Raw genomic sequence first — 20,841 nt, 5'->3', positions numbered from 1 at the left:
GAATAGGTCAGTACTCTGTGAACGCATGCATGATATCGTTAAACGAGAAATAATTTTCTCAGGGTTATAAAGAAGAAGCGTGAGGAAGGGTTCGAGCCAGTGTATTTGGGCGAGACCTGGGTCAATGGCCGCACACTGCCAGCAGTCAGTGGGTACCTGATGGGGTGATAAGGGGTCACGTGAGAAAGTTGCCTCAAGGGAAAGGAGAGAGACTAATCATTCTCCATGCTGGTTGCTCCAGCAAAGGCTTTCCCAGGCTGCCACTTGGTATTCAGGGCAAAGTCCACAGATAACAGAGACTACCATTCGAGATGAATGGTGGGGTTTTCCTCGATTGGGTTAAAAACAAGTTGGTACCAGCTCTACCAGAGAAGTCTTTTATCGTAATGGACAATGCTCCATACCACAGCGTGCAGGACCCAGACAGTAAAGCCCCGACATCGAACAGTCGAAAAGGTGATATGATATCATGGCTCGACAAATTTCAGATCGCCGGACCTTCAAAGGCAACGAAGCCTCAGCTATATGAGATCATAAAAACCCACAAAGGTGAACCTTTCTACAAAGTTGACAGTTACATAAAAAGTAAGGGTCACGATATTCTGCGACTTCCACCCTATGACTGTGACCTTAACCCCATTGAAATGATATGGGGTATTGTCATAGGAGATGTTGCCAGATCAAACACAACTTTTAGATTACGTGGACGTAGAGGTTTTGGTTAAGGAATCCCTTAACAAAATCACGACTGAAACTTGGCAAAACTGTGTCAACAAGGTAGCTAACGTCATTGAACAAGGTTACTGGTCTCGGTATGGCTTACAACAGGCAACTGTGGCACCACTTATCATCCCTTTAAGTCGTGACTATGACACTACGACAGACGAGGAACCGACAGGTCTCCCGGAATAGATTTTGAGATGTCCGCCGCCATGACTGGCTGTTCCGTTTCTGCGGTTTCACTCCGCCACGACAGATAACAACTTTTGCGTTTTCAATGATGATAGTTTCTTAAAGAACTTTTTTGGTGGAGTCTGGAAAATGTTCAAATATCAGAAAGCTGTTGGGTATTAGTAAATTATAAACATGTGGACTATTTATTTTTATGTGGCAATTTTGTACAATGATAAAATTTGCAATTCACCGGTCCGTTTCTGACTCAAACGGACTGTAGGCTCCGTCAGTCCGTCCGTCCGGACGTACGAATTGGAATATCTTTAGGACCGTTCACTAGTCTTTTCATATTTGGTACCTAGGTTCATCACAGTAAAAGAAAGGTCCAAGTCAGGTTTGGTGACCTTGACCTTCATTTCAAGGTCACAAGGGGACTTTAACGTTTTACCTGAATACAAGCTTTATCTAGGGAAAGCGCAGGGCCCAGTCGATTTTGGTGACCTTCACTTAATTTTCAAGGTCACAGAGACACTTTGAACATTTCAGCATATTAACCTACATGTTAGGCTTGTCTGCGAGATACCTCAAGAACCATTCACTGGAGTTCTTCATATTTGACACCAAGCTTCATCCAGGGAAGGCCCAGGGCCCAGTCGATTTTGGTGACCTTCACTTAATTTTCAAGGTCACAGATACACTTGGAAGATTTCAGCATGTTAAATTGCATGTTAAGATAGTCAGCAAGATATCGCAAAAAATATTCACTGGATTTTCTTCATATTTGACACCAAGCTTCATCTAGGGAAGGCCAAGGGCCCAGTCAATTTTGGTGACCTTCACGTAATTTTTAGGGTCAAGACGACACTTTGAAGATTTCAGCATGTTAACCTGAATTGTCAGCAAGATATTTTAAGAACAGTTCACTGGATTTTCTTCATAGACTTTCAAGACTTCCCTTGAATGTTTTTCAATAAACAATTTCTTTAGAACTAGTTTTGCATATTTCATACACTATGACATTCATGTCAAGGTCAAAGTCAGTCTTGAAAATATGTGTGTGTTTGAACAACTAAAGAGCCAGATATCAAGAGAGGTTGACTGGTCATGTTTTAGTTGACATTTAACTTCATCTTAAACTTTCATTACTTTATAAGTTTGATTTGATAATTTGCGGCGGGGGATTATGTCACCTTAGTGACAATGCTTTTTTTTTAAACTATGCACCCATCATCTCTCAAGGTTGTTTCCATCTCAATGATCAAGTGGCGTCGGGAAAGTGGTCCAAAATGGAACAGCAGCTTCACATCAATCTGCTAGAGATGAAAGCAGTGATCAACGCCTTACAACTCTGGTCGAGCTTGCTGAACAACAAAATGCTGATGATCCACACGACAACTCTACAGTGGCGTTCTCCATAAACCGGCAAGGATCCACAAGGTCTCCGAGCCTATTGCAGCTCACATTCCAGTTGTTCCAGATCACACAGGAAGCAAACATCTGGATAAAGGCGTGTCACATACCCGGAGCCAAGAATGTACTGGCAGATGCTCTCTCAAGACCACTACACCCGTCACCTACGGAATGGATGCTCCATCCAGAAGTGTTTGGGAACATGAGGGAGATAGGATCCCCTTGCATAGACCTGTTTGCCACGAGGTTCAACAAACAACTACAGATGTTTGTCTCACCAGTTCCAGATCCTCAAGCCTGGGCAACAGATGCAGTGAGCATGTCGTGGGAAGGAGTAAACGGCTACGCTTTTCCAACCCCGATACTACTGCCAAAAGTACTGTTCAAGATCAAACAGACTCAGACGCTACAACTGACTTTGGTCGCGCCCTACTGGCCAGCGAGAGCATGGTTCCCAGACCTAATAGAAGATCTCGGAAACCCAGTAATCAAATTACCAGATTGGCTGAACCTACTAATACATCCGCACACCAAGCAAGTCAACGGAAATCTGTGTAAGTGTTCCAGTTACACGTGTGGACCGTATCAAAACATGCTTGAAGAAAAGAGGATACTCCGCCAGGGCAGCCAAAGCAGTAACACTAGCGTTACGCAGATCGACTCGTAACCTATATGACGACAAATGGCTGAAGTTTGAGACTTATGCAAGGCGGAAAGGCTCTATACATAGAAATTGCATACATATACATATACATATAAATTGCTCTATACCAACAATTATGGAGGGCTGCTTTTGGGAGTCGGACACGGTGTTTGCCAACCAATACCTCCGAGACATAGCCACTGAAGACGTCTCAGGCATTCACCAATTTGGGCCTCTCGTTGTAGCACAGCAACTAACGGTTCCTCAAAGGCGCCGAGTTGGAAAATCTCACCCTTTATCACGCTGACTTGTAAATAACTTTTACTTAGGAAAAGTACTAGTTTGAAAGTCCATGCGCACAGTCTAAGACAGGCTAGCATGAGTGATTAAAGATCCTGTACGGGTAAAGATCTTACCTGTACGTGAAGGGTCGAACTCATTTATGATAAAGATCTTATCATAATCTATGGGTTGTTATAAGATATTTAGTAATAGGAAGATACTAGTTTATCTATAGCCACATGAATCAACGTGATTCAACTTGTCTGAGATTGAAGTAAGACAAGAAAGTGGTCTCCCCGAGTTATAATGGAAGTTGGAAGAATAGGATCACGGAAATGCCATTCGCAGCTCCCATGGGGGGGATACAGGACGTATCTAAGGACAGCTGTTGAATCCAGTGGCTTGACCCACCACCAATCTGTCGGATTCTATAAGCAAAAGATCATGAGTCAGGATAAGTAAAAATATGTAATTTTTGAAGTAAATTGATATTTTTATACTTATCCTGACTCATGACGAAGAAGCCCTCCCAACCTCCCTGTTGAAGACACTTGAGATTTTACAGCAGATCCAAGTGCATGGGCAGAAAATCAGGAGAGAGTGACAAGTAAGGCACGTCACATGACTGGTTTGTGCAGGAAAGAGCAAAGGGAGGTAACTTGCGGGTGAGTGTACTTATATGTCCACTTCAGGAACTTCAAGGGATTCAAGTGTTCCACTACCATTTGAAAGGGAAAGGGAGATAAGCAAAAGATCATGAGTCAGGATAAGTATAAAAATATCAATTTTACTTAAAAAATTACATTTTGGTTGGATCAGATCAATATTGGGCATGACTGCAAGTCCTCCTGAAACTGTCCTTGCGAGGTTGATTTGGATCATGCCATCAATGTTTGACCAATCATGGCAGCGTGAGGGTTCAATGATCAAGTCATCTCAAGCATTCATTATTCCCCGCCGCGAGTTTAGCTCGAAGCGGGGGATATAGTATTACAGTCCGTTTGAGTCAGAAACGGACGGATGAATATCAAATTTTATCATTGTACAAAATTGCCACATAAATATAAATAGTACACATGTTTATCATTGACTAATACCCAACAGCTTTCTTATATTTGAAAATTTTCCAGACTCCACCAAAAAAGTTCTTTAAGAAACTATCATCATTGAAAACGCAAAAGTTGTTATCTGTCGCGGCAGAGTGAAACCGCAGAAACGGAACAGCCACTATCTCGTCGTGCACGGGATACACATGCTTGATGAAAAATGAAGTTGAATGCTGACGTGAAACAGTTGATGATTAAAGTGTACGATGTTTTCCGTGCTGAAGCCAAAAGGGGCAAACCATTTTATGCCATTAATAAATTCCGTAAGCGGGCAGCAAAAGCTTTAGGAGTATCAGCAAGGGTACTGACAAATGTTCTGGAACACAAAAAATGTGAGGGTGATGCGAAGCAGGGAGGGGTCGTATCAAAATCACACAAATTAAAACATTTGGACAACTTTCAAAAGAACCTTGTAAGGCAGTCTATCAACAAGCTCTATTCTGAAAACAAATAAAAAGCATTTGAAGCAAGAACAGAGTATCAAAGTACACACTCTGGCGACTCTTACACTCTTTCGGGTATCATTATAAGAAAATTTCGGGGAAGAATAGGTCAGTACTCTGTGAACGCCATGATATCGTTCGGCTTGAGAAATAATTTTCTCAGGGTTATAAAGAAGAAGCGTGAGGAAGGGTTCGAGCCAGTGTATTTGGACGAGACCTGGGTCAATGGCCCGCACACTGCCAGCAGTCAGTGGGTACCTGATGGGGGTGATAAGGGGTCACGTAGAAAGTTGCCTCAAGGGAAAGGAGAGAGACTAATCATTCTCCATGCTGGTTGCTCCAGCAAAGGCTTTTTCCCAGGCTGCCACTTGGTATTCAGGGCAAAGTCCACAGATAACAGAGACTACCATTCCGAGATGAATGGTGGGGTTTTCCTCGATTGGGTTAAAAACAAGTTGGTACCAGCTCTACCAGAGAAGTCTTTTATCGTAATGGACAATGCCCCATACCACAGCGTGCAGGACCCAGACAGTAAAGCCCCGACATCGAACAGTCGAAAAGGTGATATGATATCATGGCTCGACAAATTTCAGATCGCACGGCCTTCAAAGGCAACGAAGCCTCAGCTATATGAGATCATAAAAACCCACAAAGGTGAACCTTTCTACAAAGTTGACAGTTACATAAAAAGTAAGGGTCACGATATTCTGCGACTTCCACCCTATGACTGTGACCTTAACCCCATTGAAATGATATGGGGTATTGTCATAGGAGATGTTGCCAGATCAAACACAACTTTTAGATTACGTGACGTAGAGGTTTTGGTTAAGGAATCCCTTTAACAAAATCACGACTGAAACTTGGCAAAACTGTGTCAACAAGGTAGCTAACGTCATTGAACAAGGTTACTGGTCTCGGTATGGCTTACAACAGGCAACTGTGGCACCACTTATCATCCCTTTAAGTCGTGACTATGACACTACGACAGACGAGGAACCGACAGGTCTCCCGAATAGATTTTGAGATGTCCGCCGCCATGACTGGCTGTTCCGTTTCTGCGGTTTCACCGCCACCACAGATAACAACTTTTATGCTTTTCAATGATGATAGTTTCTTAAAGAACTTTTTTGGTGGAGTCTGGAAAATGTTCAAATATCAGAAAGCTGTTGGGTATTAGTAAATTATAAACATGTGGACTATTTATTTTTATGTGGCAATTTTGTACAATGATAAAATTTGCAATTCACCGGTCCGTTTCTGACTCAAACGGACTGTAGGCTCCGGCCAGTCCGTCCGTCGCATTTAAATTGGAATATCTTTAGGACCGCTCACTAGTCTTTTTCATATTTGGTACCTAGGTTCATCACAGTAAAAGAAAGGTCCAAGTCAGGTTTGGTGACCTTGACCTTCATTTCAAGGTCACAAGGGGACTTTAACGTTTTACCTGAATACAAGCTTTATCTAGGGAAAGCGCAGGGCCCAGTCGATTTTGGTGACCTTCACTTAATTTTCAAGGTCACAGAGACACTTTGAACATTTCAGCATATTAACCTACATGTTAGGCTTGTCTGCGAGATACCTCAAGAACCATTCACTGGAGTTCTTCATATTTGACACCAAGCTTCATCCAGGGAAGGCCCAGGGCCCAGTCGATTTTGGTGACCTTCACTTAATTTTCAAGGTCACAGATACACTTGGAAGATTTCAGCATGTTAAATTGCATGTTAAGATAGTCAGCAAGATATCGCAAAAATATTCACTGGATTTTCTTCATATTTGACACCAAGCTTCATCTAGGGAAGGCCAAGGGCCCAGTCAATTTTGGTGACCTTCACGTAATTTTTAGGGTCAAGACGACACTTTGAAGATTTCAGCATGTTAACCTGAATTGTCAGCAAGATATTTTAAGAACAGTTCACTGGATTTTCTTCATAGACTTTCAAGATTTCCCTTGAATGTTTTTCAATAAACAATTTCTTTAGAACTAGTTTTGCATATTTCATACACTATGACATTCATGTCAAGGTCAAAGTCAGTCTTGAAAATATGTGTGTGTTTGAACAACTAAAGAGCCAGATATCAAGAGAGGTTGACTGGTCATGTTTTAGTTGACATTTAACTTCATCTTAAACTTTCATTACTTTATAAGTTTGATTTGATAATTTGCGGCGGGGGATTATGTCACCTTAGTGACAATGCTTTTTTTTTAAACTATGCACCCATCATCTCTCAAGGTTGTTTCCACACTTACATCTAACAACATGTTGTGTAGATTGTCATGGTGCACCTTGTCCTTCCGTTTTCTCCTCCATTTGTTCACTACAATTGTTTCTAGGTTTGTCAGCACCATACCCAAGCCCTTAGGTCTCCATAGAGTGAAACGCATCTGACACCGGGCTTTCCTCCTGCATTCAGCTCACTTGCCATGCTATAACTGGAATACTGATTAATGCAGCACTCTTCCATTACCATCACTTGATACCTCTTTGTATGTCAGTAAGCATCTCTTGTATAGGAATAACCCTTCTTTCTGTGTAGAGTATATTGGCATTTATTAATACAGTGAGTGAGGATAGGTAACAGTTATGCCTTATTCTTTTTCTGGCATCAGTTTTGCCTCCTGTTTGTTGGGTAGCCCTTTGGAATGTTCTAGAAATACTTGCATTTGATATTGAAGGTCAGTTTGAAACCAAAGGTCATACACACAAAGACGGATTATATTCACATTATCTCAGGTGTGTCCTCTGTAGCTAGATGAAATCTGGCACTTACTAACCAAAGGCTGGGCCATAGTGTTGTTTTTAAGAGTCTTTCAATGAAGGTCAAACTTACTGGGCCATTAATTGTAATAGTTAATTCAAATATGATTATTGAATACCAAAGGGCCAATGTTTGCAACAAGTAATATTAATTCATGTGATGGGATGAGGCCAAAGTAGATAAGTACAGTGTACACATCCCAAAATGCTTGAATATGCAAACAAATTGAGCATGTACAATATCAGATTATAGAAACTTAATACACATTATCTCTGGGGTTATATTTTGAGAAGATTCTTGATTGAGGTTATGGTCGTCAGAAATATTGTTAAAACATGGAATATTTGATTTTTATTCAAGATTATTACAAATCATGTTTCATTGATTAATCCATGATCTTTTCGTGTATCTGTGTTCTTCATACATTGAAAGACTCTCAAACATTATAATTTAGACTGTGTTTACATTATGCTGCAGTAATTATATATCTGCAACACCAGATTTGCTTTGTTTGAAATTTTCTTGGGAGATTAATGCTGCTGTTGAATCACATGGAAGTATCTTAAACTGTAACTCTGATGGGATTGGTATGTGTATTGGAATTTCTGTTACAAAGTTCCTTCAACAAGAAGTGATGTTTTTTAAACATGGAAGTGTTCAAATTTTGTTTTAAGACAGCTAACCTGACCTTACAGCATGGACTTTGGTTTGTTATCCAATGGCATTTGGCTGATTTCTTCACAATACAATATTCATCTAAAAGAAACTTTTAATTTTCGCATTAAGAATGATTTCTGTGAAATGCCATATGCTAGAATGTTTCCCATTGTTTAGCACATAAAAGTGCTCATAGTATGTGTGATTTAGTCTAATAAATATCTGATGCAATGCATTTCCTGATGTTAAAGAAGGGTATTGTTTCCATACATTCCAGGCCATTCTTGTTGGAGTGTCCAAATAGAGATGTCCGAACCTTTATGGCCAAGCTTTTGGATCGAATTATCTCCAGCTTCTTCTACCATGGGGGTGTAGCGGTATGTCCTTGTGCATCGTCTGTTTACAGCAACACAAAATATGTTCTCAGTCACAGAAGTTGTGCCTATTTGCCAAATACAAATGTAGATTGTTGTTCCTGCTACATAAATCCTTGCTGTAAAGCCTTATTGTGAGATTCACCCAGGTGCCAAAATAGAATGAAATGTGTATGTTAGCGTATGAATGTGTTCTGATAACTTGATATAGTGACCAGTTACTTTCATGTTATGTTTGATATATATATACTTTTACAGACACACAAGAATTTTGACTGTGTCATAGAACACTTGCTGGTTATGTTGGAGAAAGATGTTGTAGACCATGTCAAGAACTGCTTCCAGTACTTTACCGTCATCCGCAACTATGTCCAGATGGTGAGTGGCATTGTACATCAGACCTGGTGTGTTCTCAGTCACGGTGTAGTATACAGTGGATGATCCAGATGGTGAGTGGCATTGTACATCAGACCTGGTGTGTTCTCAGTCACAGTGTAGTATACAGTGGATGATCCAGATGGTGAGTAGCATTGTACATCAGACCTGGTGTGTTCTCAGTCACGGTGTAGTATACAGTGGATGATCCAGATGGTGAGTGACATTGTACATCAGACCTGGTGTGTTCTCAGTCACAGTGTAGTATACAGTGGATGATCCAGATGGTGAGTGGCATTGTACATCAGACCTGGTGTGTTCTCAGTCACGGTGTAGTATACAGTGGATGATCCAGATGGTGAGTGACATTGTACATCAGACCTGGTGTGTTCTCAGTCATGGTGTAGTATACAGTGGATGATCCAGATGGTGAGTGGCATTGTACATCAGACCTGGTGTGTTCTCAGTCATCAGTGGATGATCCAGATGGTGAGTGGCATTGTACATCAGACCTGGTGTGTTCTCAGTCACAGTGTAGTATACAGTGGATGATCCAGATGGTGAGTGGCATTGTACATCAGACCTGGTGTGTTCTCAGTCACGGTGTAGTATACAGTGGATGATCCAGATGGTGAGTGGCATTGTACATCAGACCTGGTGTGTTCTCAGTCACAGTGTAGTATACAGTGGATGATCCAGATGGTGAGTGGCATTGTACATCAGACCTGGTGTGTTCTCAGTCACGTGTAGTATACAGTGGATGATCCAGATGGTGAGTGGCATTGTACATCAGACCTGGTGTGTTCTCAGTCACAGTGTAGTATACAGTGGATGATCCAGATGGTGAGTGGCATTGTACATCAGACCTGGTGTGTTCTCAGTCACGTGTAGTATACAGTGGATGATCCAGATGGTGAGTGGCATTGTACATCAGACCTGGTGTGTTCTCAGTCACAGTGTAGTATACAGTGGATGATCCAGATGGTGAGTAGCATTGTACATCAGACCTGGTGTGTTCTCAGTCACAGTGTAGTATACAGTGGATGATCCAGATGGTGAGTAGCATTGTGTTCTGTAAGTCAAAAACCCATGTCATGATAGCATGATAGCATGCCACTATTTAATGTTTTGTTTTGTGTTATGTTTCAGGGCACTAAAGCCTGTTCTCACATGAATGGTCGCCAGGGCTTCTATCGTCTCATCACATTTCTCCTGGGTCAGCCAGTCACTTCTGGTGACAGTCAGGTGAGTGATGGCTTTCACAAAAAATAAGGGCAAAATTTAACCTGGGAGTACAACATCTAGCCTGCAATATGTTCAATTATAGGCGTAAACATTCCCTCTGGATTATGGTTGCGTTATTCCATTGGATTCCACAGATACATACAGAATGGAAATGAAAATTTTAACTAAGTCATAGCTATCCCTAGTGGTATGCTTAAAAGAGTTACGCAGTTATCTCCCTTAGGCTAGCTGTGACGTCACAACGTAGTTGTTGAAAACCTCTCATAATTTTTCTGTATGGACAACACAGAGGACATGTTTACAGAGTGGAAGTGTTTTATAATTTTTCTTCAAATTTTCAACAACTTCAAGACTCCTGGTCAGTAGTGTCGCATTGGTTGATGTTTCTGACGATCGCATTCTATATTTTGTGCATATTGCTTGCTTTTCATCTAATTTTCCCGCCAAAAATCATAATGTCTAGCACGTGTCTGCAATCTCAAAATTCATGGCCAAGTTGTATCCCCTTTTTCTATTTGCCTCCTGCCTCACGGGTCCTCCATACTCTTTTTATAACCGATTTTCATTGTGTCAAAAAAATTTTTTTGTAATATGATTGGATTAAATGGACAATATACAGCATTATTTTCATCCCTTACGGGATACATTCATTCGTCCATATATCTATTCTTTGCAAATTCGAAAAAAACGAGGCTAAAATTTAATCTGCAGAGGCAGTGTGATCAGGCTGAAGCCTAGAGTTTATACCCGTATAGGTCGTTGTGGTGCTGTACTCGGGAAAGCCGTAGTATCACCCGCGAACTGCAAACTGATGAGCAATCCCCACGGCGGGAGAAGCCAAGGTTTCGAACGGGAGGGACTATGTCGACGGTTCGACATTAGGCAGGATTTGCCCATGGCGCAAGCCGCACGGGCCCTGCCTTCAGTCCCAGGGTTTCAACCGGCAACGGTTACAACCCATAAAAGCCCTCTCGGCCGGCCACCCTTTCCCGCACAAGCGGATTGGAGCCGCGCGAGCATAACGGGGCTGATCCCGTGGACCGCTTGCCACACGTATGGGATCGTCCCAGTCAACCGTACCGGCTACGGGAGACACGGGCTTCACGGCTGTCCACCAGCTGCTGTCTCCCGTAGCCACGGGTAGTCCGGCGGATCGGTGGCATGGCATAACGGGATATATCTCGGCTCAGGTTGACACCGTCTATGTCGACGAGGTCGACCGACGGTAGCTTATGCCCATGGCACAAGCCGCACGAGGTCCTGCCTTCAGTTCCGGGGGTTCAACCGCTTGTGTTTGACCCTACTATTAGTAAGTCCGCTTGGCAGGCAATCGTTTATTTCCGCATGGTGCGGTCGGAGTCGCAAGCCGAACGTGACCGGGTGCTGCTTAAATACCTGACATGTCTTATTGTTTTGTTTGTTGTTATTAAACAATCACCATTGATGTCTTGAAGGAAGTTCCAAACTGACGTTTACTCACAAAACATATGACTCCTTCGCATATGTCACTTGAGAGTCATTATGACTCCTAATTTTTTATGCCTACGACAAACTCTGAGCTAGGTAGTTGTCGATCTCGTCTCCACTCGACAATCTGTTCCACTTGGCGTGGTAAACAATGATATACATTTCGTCATCTGGGCCTATTACTTAGTCTACTACTTCGGTTTTCATCCGTTCCATTGGAATCTACCTACGGCCACACTTCCAAACAACCCGGTACAGTTGTTTAAGGTACTCTGTATCTCATACAAGAGTCTAAATGGCATGACACCAAAATATCTATCATATAAGTGAATGGCTAACCCGCTTCAACCACCCGGACAACTACGATCTGGAAGCAATTCTTATTTAATACTCCTTCTTACAGACGGCCTTGGCCTCTTATTGCGAGTGTTCTTTCAGTGGTTGCGCGCCATCCCTGTGGAATAGACTGTTTCTCGCTATAAACTGTTTCCGTGTTTTATGGCGTTCAGATCACATCTTTCAACGCACCTCTTTCTTTGTACTATTCACTCAACCTCACTTGTAGCGCTTGAGCATCCACTTTGTGGTTGGATTTCGTGATTTTCAGTAATATTATTATTATTACTATAACTGAATTTGAAACACCACGGCTATATTCGTGGCCACGGTTCAAAATCAATCGGCTGTCCCACAAGGCGACAGCAGTTCAGGTAACACGAGTCGGACCAGGTGACGACCAGGTGAATAAATCAGATAAGGAGATGACACGTGCATTTTCTTGCCAGAATGCACTGTCAGCTGAGCGCTCAACGGGTGGCACGGGCGATATACCGTTAGGTTGGAAACAAGACTGATATCCAGTCACTGAATACAGGCAACTGAGTTATTCAATTGCCTCGATATAACCAAGCAGGGTACATGGGTACCTGGTGGGATAATTCATGTGGCTATTCAATTTTCTCGCGCCTCTTGGGCAGCATGGGTTTTCAGGGGTAATAAAAGGTAACATGTCAACACCTTGAGCATGTACCTTGTACCTGGAAAAGGCGTGTTATAGGGCACATTTATTGTTCTAACAAGTGCCTATTATCCCTCTGCTTTCTGACGGATCTTGGAAGGTGTATTCCGTCGTTAGTTTACTTTTTCATCACCCTCATCTCCCCTAAACACGCTAATGGCATCTTCCGTTTGGTCTACCAACTTCTGCAACCATGTGTTACGCTGGGCCCCATCTCGCTTATCGCAATATACGCAAGGTGGCGCAAGTTCGCGAGCGCAAAGGGAGCCGGAAACCAGCTTCGAAATATAACGAATTATTTCATTGGCTGATAAATAGTATTTACTGCGGACTGAATGACGCTGATTGGCCGAGAGCTAATACCTTGTAAATGGACGCCGTAAACATCGTGTTGTTAGGTTTTCGAGTGTTACGGGGGGATATGAGTTTAATCATGGGTTTAATCAACGCCGCATTGAATTGTAATATCTTTTTCTATGAAGGTACGTTCTTTGAAAAATATGACGCGCCATTGGAGATGCGCTGTAAGCGTTTTATGCACCCTGTGGGAAATTATTCCGTGATTTCGTGTCTGCGTTCACTGTACAAAGTGGCGGGACAATTCAGTCACGATAATCTTGCAAATATGAAGGCTTAGCATCCTTGGCTAGGGGTATGGATAGACAAGCCCATGTCAACCTTGATAGGATGGGGTTGTTTTTCCTCGCCAGTGCTTCAAATTGATAGGGATTTCTCACACCTATCCTCGAAATTATCCACAAATTTCGTTCATATTTTCGACCGTGCATACTAGATCGATATCTTTTCATACGGCAGTTGCCTTGTCTTGGGAATCGGGTAGCTTCCTCACCCAGGTTTTGAGGATTATATGGCAATTCATCAGATTCCATGGTGGTCATGTCAGCCCACGGAGTATGCTTGCCCACTCCTCTTTGGATGTCGTTTTTCAGGCAGTTTTCCGATGCCAATCACACTCGAGTGATTGTGTTAGACCATTCGGCAGATATAGTACCATTTCACCTCTTGACTGGAGATACGAATCTTCCAGAACAATCCAATGAGGAAATTGTTTCAACAATTTCTAGATATTTTCATTGTTATGATATCGCTCCTACAAATTTTTATGTTGAGGGGAATTCAGATTCAGGGCTATCTCAACGATTCTTAGCGGATTTCTACTTTTATCAGTGACGTTAAGACACTGCAACACAGTACTATGGTGGACTACAGATCAGCAATCGCTTCTGTTTGAGATATACAAGGACTAGCAGTGGTTCTAACAGCTTGCTCTACAATCCGATTAGTTCATTCCAATTTATTTATTTATTATTATTATTTTTTCGGCTCCTAGTCCTACAATCTTCCCCAAGTTGGCTTTATGTATAATTCTGTAGTCTCTCCAGAAGTCTTCCAAACCTATGTAAGAAATTCATTGTCATTTCTTCTCCATAAAAGTTGGGTTTTCTACTTGTCATTGCTACAGTTTCCAGTTCCAGAATACCAGAATTTTTGGCCATAGACTTTAGTCAATCACCTTTACAGGAGGCTCTAGATGGCTGTCTTGTAGAACTTTACCAGTTTGTTCTTGCCAAGAATCAGGCTTCTGCTGGCGGTCTCTCGGCCACAGAGTATACCAGATTCAAGTATTCCCTACCTCTGCCTCTAGATCAGACAGAACTAGACTCCTATGCCCTATTCGAGCTCTGAGAAGGTATATCCAGCATGCTCTCAATATCAGACATAGTTGCCGCTGTTTTGTTAGTTTGTTTTTTGTTTTGTTTTATTATCTCATGCAAGACAATTGTTGATTTGGAATTCTTGATTGAATATTTTATCGTCTTGGCTTAGGAAGACAATCATTTTCTTGTTACCAGGATTTTGACCCGAACTTAGTGAAGAATAGTTTTCCCTGCATGAGACCAGGGCCTGGATGTCGTCACTTGCTGCTTGGGGGTCCATTTCAATAGATCAGATTGTTGCTGCATGCCAGTGGAAGATCTCTAATCCCTACACCAATTTGTTTTTGCAAAACGTCATTCCATCCTTAGAGAGCCTACAGACAGCGCCTCTCCTCCTCTTGTTTTTCCCTTGAAGGGGGGAAAAAGGAAGGGGGGTGCATATATATATATATCCAAACTCAGCAGTGGTTCACTGTCTTTGGACTGTGAGGGAGGAAACAGGTTAACAGTAAACAGAAGGATGGGGATCTTTGAAGAACCGTATCTACTAATGTTTATCACCAGTAAGTGGAATTATTATATCCGCTGCAGTTTATTACTCCAGTTAAATAATCCACAAGAAGACTTGAAATCACAAACTGGAAGTGACGTCAATAAACGGAAGTGACGTCAATGAACAGGAAGTGACGTCATCAAACAGGAAGTGACATCATCAAACAGGAAGTGACGTCACAGAAACCGGTTAAAATGAGAATCAGTCAATAGACTATTACAGAACCGGATATGACGTCTGGGGCCGGAAGTGACGTCACAGTCTTCTCCAAACACCATATATTTCTCCCTCACAAGGATGATCCTTCCCTTTAGGTAATTAAATACTGAAATATCCAGGGAATGATCTAGGTAATCCATATATATATTACATTTCATCACTTAAGTCATAGTTATCCTAATTGTTATGTCATAGACTATAACGGGATAATTAGTGGTATTGCTGTATTCATCATCTGCATAAACCCTCCTTCCGTATGTGTGATTCTGGCAACCATAATCCAGAGGGAATGTTTACGCCTATAATTAGGAACAATTACATGTATTGTTAGTAATTGTTAGTAAACTTACCTCTGGATTATGGGGTCTAGTGCCCACCCGACCTCCCCACGAGGAGATGCAGAAGATGTCAGTTTTCTTCAGAAAAATCATGAGAGGTTTTCAACAACTACATTGTGACGTCACAGCTAGCCTAAGGGAGACTCTTTTAAGCATACCACTAGGGATAGCTATGACTTAGTTAAAATTTTCATTTCCATTCTGTATGTATCTGTGGAATCCACAGGAATAAGGCAACCATAATCCAGAGGTAAGTTTACTAACAATTACTAACAATACATGTAATTGTTCCTAATTTTGCTCGAACGTCACCGACAGGCACATCTTGCCTGGTGCAGACAGTATCTACAGTACAAGATTGGGATGGTGTTTTGTTCACTGCTGAGTAGAGATTTCATCTGGACAGCTTAGATGGCAGGGCAGGGTATACAGACAGCAAGATGAACAGTATGTTGACGCTTGGCTGTTTAACATCGACAGTTTTGTGGCTAGGTATTATGGAGGCATCACTTCTGATGGTTAAGCTTGAATAAAAACATTGAAAACTCATCATCTTGAGTCGTCTTTCTTGTCTTGTCAGTGACAATCTGGCAGGTCCTCGATGCAGGGATGAGATTATTGGGCCTCATTTGCAGCCTTCCATTCAAGGACAGAGATGTAACTTCATGCTTCAACAAGATAATGCCCGTTCACATGTGGCTCAGGATTTCCTGAGACAGCAGAACATTCCAGTACTCACCTGGCCAGCTGTTCTCCAGACCTGTCCCCTTTCGAGCAGGCTTGGGATGAAATGGAGCAATGTTTACGTCAATCACAGAATCAGCCATTGACGTTAGCTGAATTGGGACAAGCATTTGTTCAGACATGGAACAACACATTGATAAATGCGGGAATGGCTAGTTTACTATCTTTCCATTTTATCAGTTGTTTCACAATGATAAACGATTACAGATGGAAAAAGAACAGATGGTCATACGCATGGTGACGACATAGATACTACCGTTATGCATCGCCTATGATGACACTTAGTTTTCATTGTACACCTGAAGACCTGTTGATCGGCGAAAGATCTTGTGCAGATAAAGGAGTTTAGGCTAGAAGAAATATCTGCACTCATCTTTTACATATTTATTCTTTATACTCCTGCAGAAATCACTTGTTTTTATTTATATATGTTCACAACAAGTATTTCTCATTGCATGATATATGTCAGTGTTCTGTAAAAGACTTAACGGGGGTACCCTGAAACTGCAAGACTGATAATGGTTACTGGTATGTTTATTGTGTATGTTTCTCCAGACCACAACATATTTATGGAGCAATGCTAACAGCTAAGTGTCTGTTTGCCCACTTATTGAGGTTAGCTTTAGTAATGTCTCTCTCTTTTACAGGATTGTTCAAGTCGAAGATGGAGTTCTATCCAGTCTAGAGAATTTGTTAATCTCCACGTAGCCCTAGCTGTCCTTATTGCCAACTGTGAGGTGTCAAGTTATAGAACAGAAGGTGAGTAAATGATGTGATTCTCTAGAAGGAGAACAGATATTTGTGTCTTGATATAGAACAGAAAGTGAGTAATCAATGTGTCCCTATATGGAACAGTGAGTAATTAATGTGTCCTGACACAGAACAGAAAGTGAGTAAATGATGTATGTCCTGGTACAAATGATGAGTACATCATGTAAGTGCCTTGAAATGGAACACAAGGTACGTCAGATTTCAGTGAGTTCCTCAATTAGATGTCTGGATTGGAACTGGTGCAGAGTCACACCGGCTTCTGGTATAACAGGCCTACCAAAGAAAACTTTCCCACTGTGCAGAAAAACACAGAAAAGCGCACATTAATCGTGGAAATAGCAACATAAACACATTACCTCGCTACTGAAACAGTAGAAACGGCAACTTTAAATCGCTAACACTGCATCATAAAACGAGGAGCCCGCAACTTCGATTTTGCGCATGCGCACATGGAAGAGGAAGTCTCGACCGCATGTTGACATTTTCCAGCTTGGACAAATGTTACATTCCTTTTTATGTATTTCTGTTGTGTTATTCCGCATTTATCATCATGATACTTGTGTGCACACTTGTTTAGTTTACGTTTCATTCGTGTGAAACGATTGACAGCAATTATTTCGACATATTTAATACTTTTTCTACGCGAGGCGATTCACGGTTGCTCAGAATTTGGAAAGACGCCCGGGTCGTAATGCGCATGCACAGTAGAGGTCAAAGTTCACTGATGTTCAAAATGTTGCAGTTTCATGGTTTTTCGTTGCCGTTTTTACTGTTTCAGTAGCGAGGTAATGTGTTTATGTTACTATTTCCACGATTAATGTGGGCTTTTCTGCGTTTTTCTGCACAGTGGGAAAGTTTTCTTTGGTAGGCCTGTATAAGGTCTAATAACGAGCAAAGGTTCCTCCACACTTACATGAATATCCATGAGTGAACTAACACAGCAGAAGGAGAATATCACATGAGTGAACTAACACAGCAGAGGGAGAATATCACATGAGTGAACCAACATAGCAGGGGGAGAATATCACATGAGTGAACTAACACAGCAGGGGGAGAATATCACATGAGTGAACTAACACAGCAGAGGGAGAATATCACATGAGTGAACTAACACAGCAGGGGGAGAATATCACATGAGTGAACTAACAGAGCAGGGGGAGAATATCACATGAGTGAACTAACACAGCAGGGGGAGAATATCACATGAGTGAACTAACACAGCAGAGGGAGAATATCCCATGAGTGAACCAACACAGCAGGGGGAGAGTATCACATGAGTGAACTAACAAAGCACGGGGAGAATATCACATTGGTGAACTAACACAGCAGAGGGAGAATATCACATGAGTGAACTAACAGAGCAGAGGGAGAATATCACATGAGTGAACTAACACAGCAGAGGGAGAATATCACATGAGTGAACTAACACAGGAGAGGGAGAATACCACATGAGTGAACTAATACAGGAGAGGGAGAATATCACATGAGTGAACTAACACAGTAGAGGGAGAATACCACATGAGTGAACTAACACAGCAGAAGGAGAATATCACATTAGTGAACTAACACAGCAGGGGAGAATATCACATGAGTGAACTAACACAGTAGAGAAGAATATGACATGAGTGAACTAACACAGCAGAGGGAGAATATCACATGAGTGAACTAACACAGCAGAGGGAGAATATCACATGAGTGAACTAACACAGTAGAGGGAGAATATCACATGAGTGAACTAACACAGCAGAGGGAGAATATCACATGAGTGCACTAAGAGTGCACAGCAGAGGGAGAATATCACATGAGTGAACTAACACAGCAGAGGGAGAATATCACATGAGTGAACTAACACAGCAGAGGGAGAATATCACATGAGTGAACTAACACAGAAGGGGGAGAGTATCACGTGAGTGAACTAACACAGAAGAAGGAGAATATGACATGAGTGAACTAACACAGCAGAGGGAGAATATCACATTTGTGAACTAACACAGTAGAAGGAGAATATCATATTAGTGAACTAACACAGCAGGGGGAGAATATCACATGAGTGAACTAACACAGCAGGGGGAGAATATCACGTGAGTGAACTAACACAGCAGGGGGAGAATATCACGTGAGTGAACTAACAGAGCACGGGGAGAATATCACATGAGTGAACTAACACAGTAGAGGGAGAATATCACATGAGTGAACTAAGACAGCAGGGGAGAATATCACATGAGTGAACTAACACAGTAGAGGGAGAATATCACATGAGTGAACTAACACAGTAGAGGGAGAATATGACATGAGTGAACTAAGACAGCAGAGGGAGAATATCACATGAGTGAACTAAGACAGCAGAGGGAGAATATCACATGAGTGAACTAACACAGTAGAGGGAGAATATCACATGAGTGAACTAACACAGCAGAGGGAGAATATCACATGAGTGAACTAACACAGCACAGGGAGAATATCACATCAGTGAACTAACACAGCAAGGTGAGAATATCACATGTGTGAACTAACACAGCAGAGGGAGAATATCACATGAGTGAACTAACACAGCAAGGTGAGAATATCACATGAGTGAACTAACACAGCAGAGGGAGAATATCACATGAGTGAACTAACACAGTAGAAGGAGAATATCATATTAGTGAACTAACACAGCAGGGGGAGAATATCACGTGAGTGAACTAACACAGCAGGGGGAGAATATCACGTGAGTGAACTAACACAGCAGGGGGAGAATATCACATGAGTGAACTAACAGAGCACGGGGAGAATATCACATGAGTGAACTAAGACAGCAGAGGGAGAATATCACATGAGTGAACTAACACAGTAGAGGGAGAATATCACATGAGTGAACTAAGACAGCAGGGGAGAATATCACATGAGTGAACTAACACAGCAGGGGGAGAATATCACATGAGTGAACTAACACAGTAGAGGGAGAATACGACATGAGTGAACTAAGACAGCAGAGGGAGAATATCACATGAGTGAACTAAGACAGCAGAGGGAGAATATCACATGAGTGAACTAACACAGCAGAGGGAGAATATCACATGAGTGAACTAACACAGTAGAGGGAGAATATCACATGAGTGAACTAACACAGCAGAGGGAGAATATCACATGAGTGCACTAAGACAGCAGAGGGAGAATATCACATGAGTGAACTAACACAGCAGAGGGAGAATATCACATGAGTGAACTAACACAGCAGAGGGAGAATATCACATGAGTGAACTAACACAGAAGGGGGAGAGTATCACGTGAGTGAACTAACACAGAAGAAGGAGAATATGACATGAGTGAACTAACACAGCAGAGGGAGAATATCACATTTGTGAACTAACACAGTAGAAGGAGAATATCATATTAGTGAACTAACACAGCAGGGGGAGAATATCACGTGAGTGAACTAACACAGCAGGGGGAGAATATCACGTGAGTGAACTAACACAGCAGGGGGAGAATATCACGTGAGTGAACTAACAGAGCACGGGGAGAATATCACATGAGTGAACTAAGACAGCAGAGGGAGAATATCACATGAGTGAACTAACACAGTAGAGGGAGAATATCACATGAGTGAACTAAGACAGCAGGGGAGAATATCACATGAGTGAACTAACACAGCAGGGGGAGAATATCACATGAGTGAACTAACACAGTAGAGGGAGAATACGACATGAGTGAACTAAGACAGCAGAGGGAGAATATCACATGAGTGAACTAAGACAGCAGAGGGAGAATATCACATGAGTGAACTAACACAGTAGAGGGAGAATATCACATGAGTGAACTAACACAGCAGAGGGAGAATATCACATGAGTGAACTAACACAGCACAGGGAGAATATCAC

At 42.0% G+C, this 20,841-nt stretch overlaps 1 protein-coding gene across 1 annotated transcript in view; it reads left to right on the top strand.

Annotated features, from left to right (window-relative positions):
* Positions 1 to 20,841, top strand: part of LOC124254974 (ubiquitin carboxyl-terminal hydrolase 24-like) — a 292,052-nt gene that overhangs the window by 222,392 nt on the left and 48,819 nt on the right. The window contains 4 exon segments of the mRNA XM_046688817.1: positions 8,473 to 8,572; positions 8,828 to 8,947; positions 10,094 to 10,189; positions 16,855 to 16,966. Coding sequence (XP_046544773.1) covers positions 8,473 to 8,572; positions 8,828 to 8,947; positions 10,094 to 10,189; positions 16,855 to 16,966 — 428 coding nt within the window.

This window comes from Haliotis rubra, unplaced genomic scaffold, assembly GCF_003918875.1.
Source record: "Haliotis rubra isolate DU_JTF1 unplaced genomic scaffold, ASM391887v1 Scf589, whole genome shotgun sequence".
NCBI lineage: Eukaryota > Metazoa > Mollusca > Gastropoda > Lepetellida > Haliotidae > Haliotis > Haliotis rubra.
Note: the sequence above shows the minus strand (reverse complement) of the source record. Positions and strands in the feature narration are given on the sequence as shown.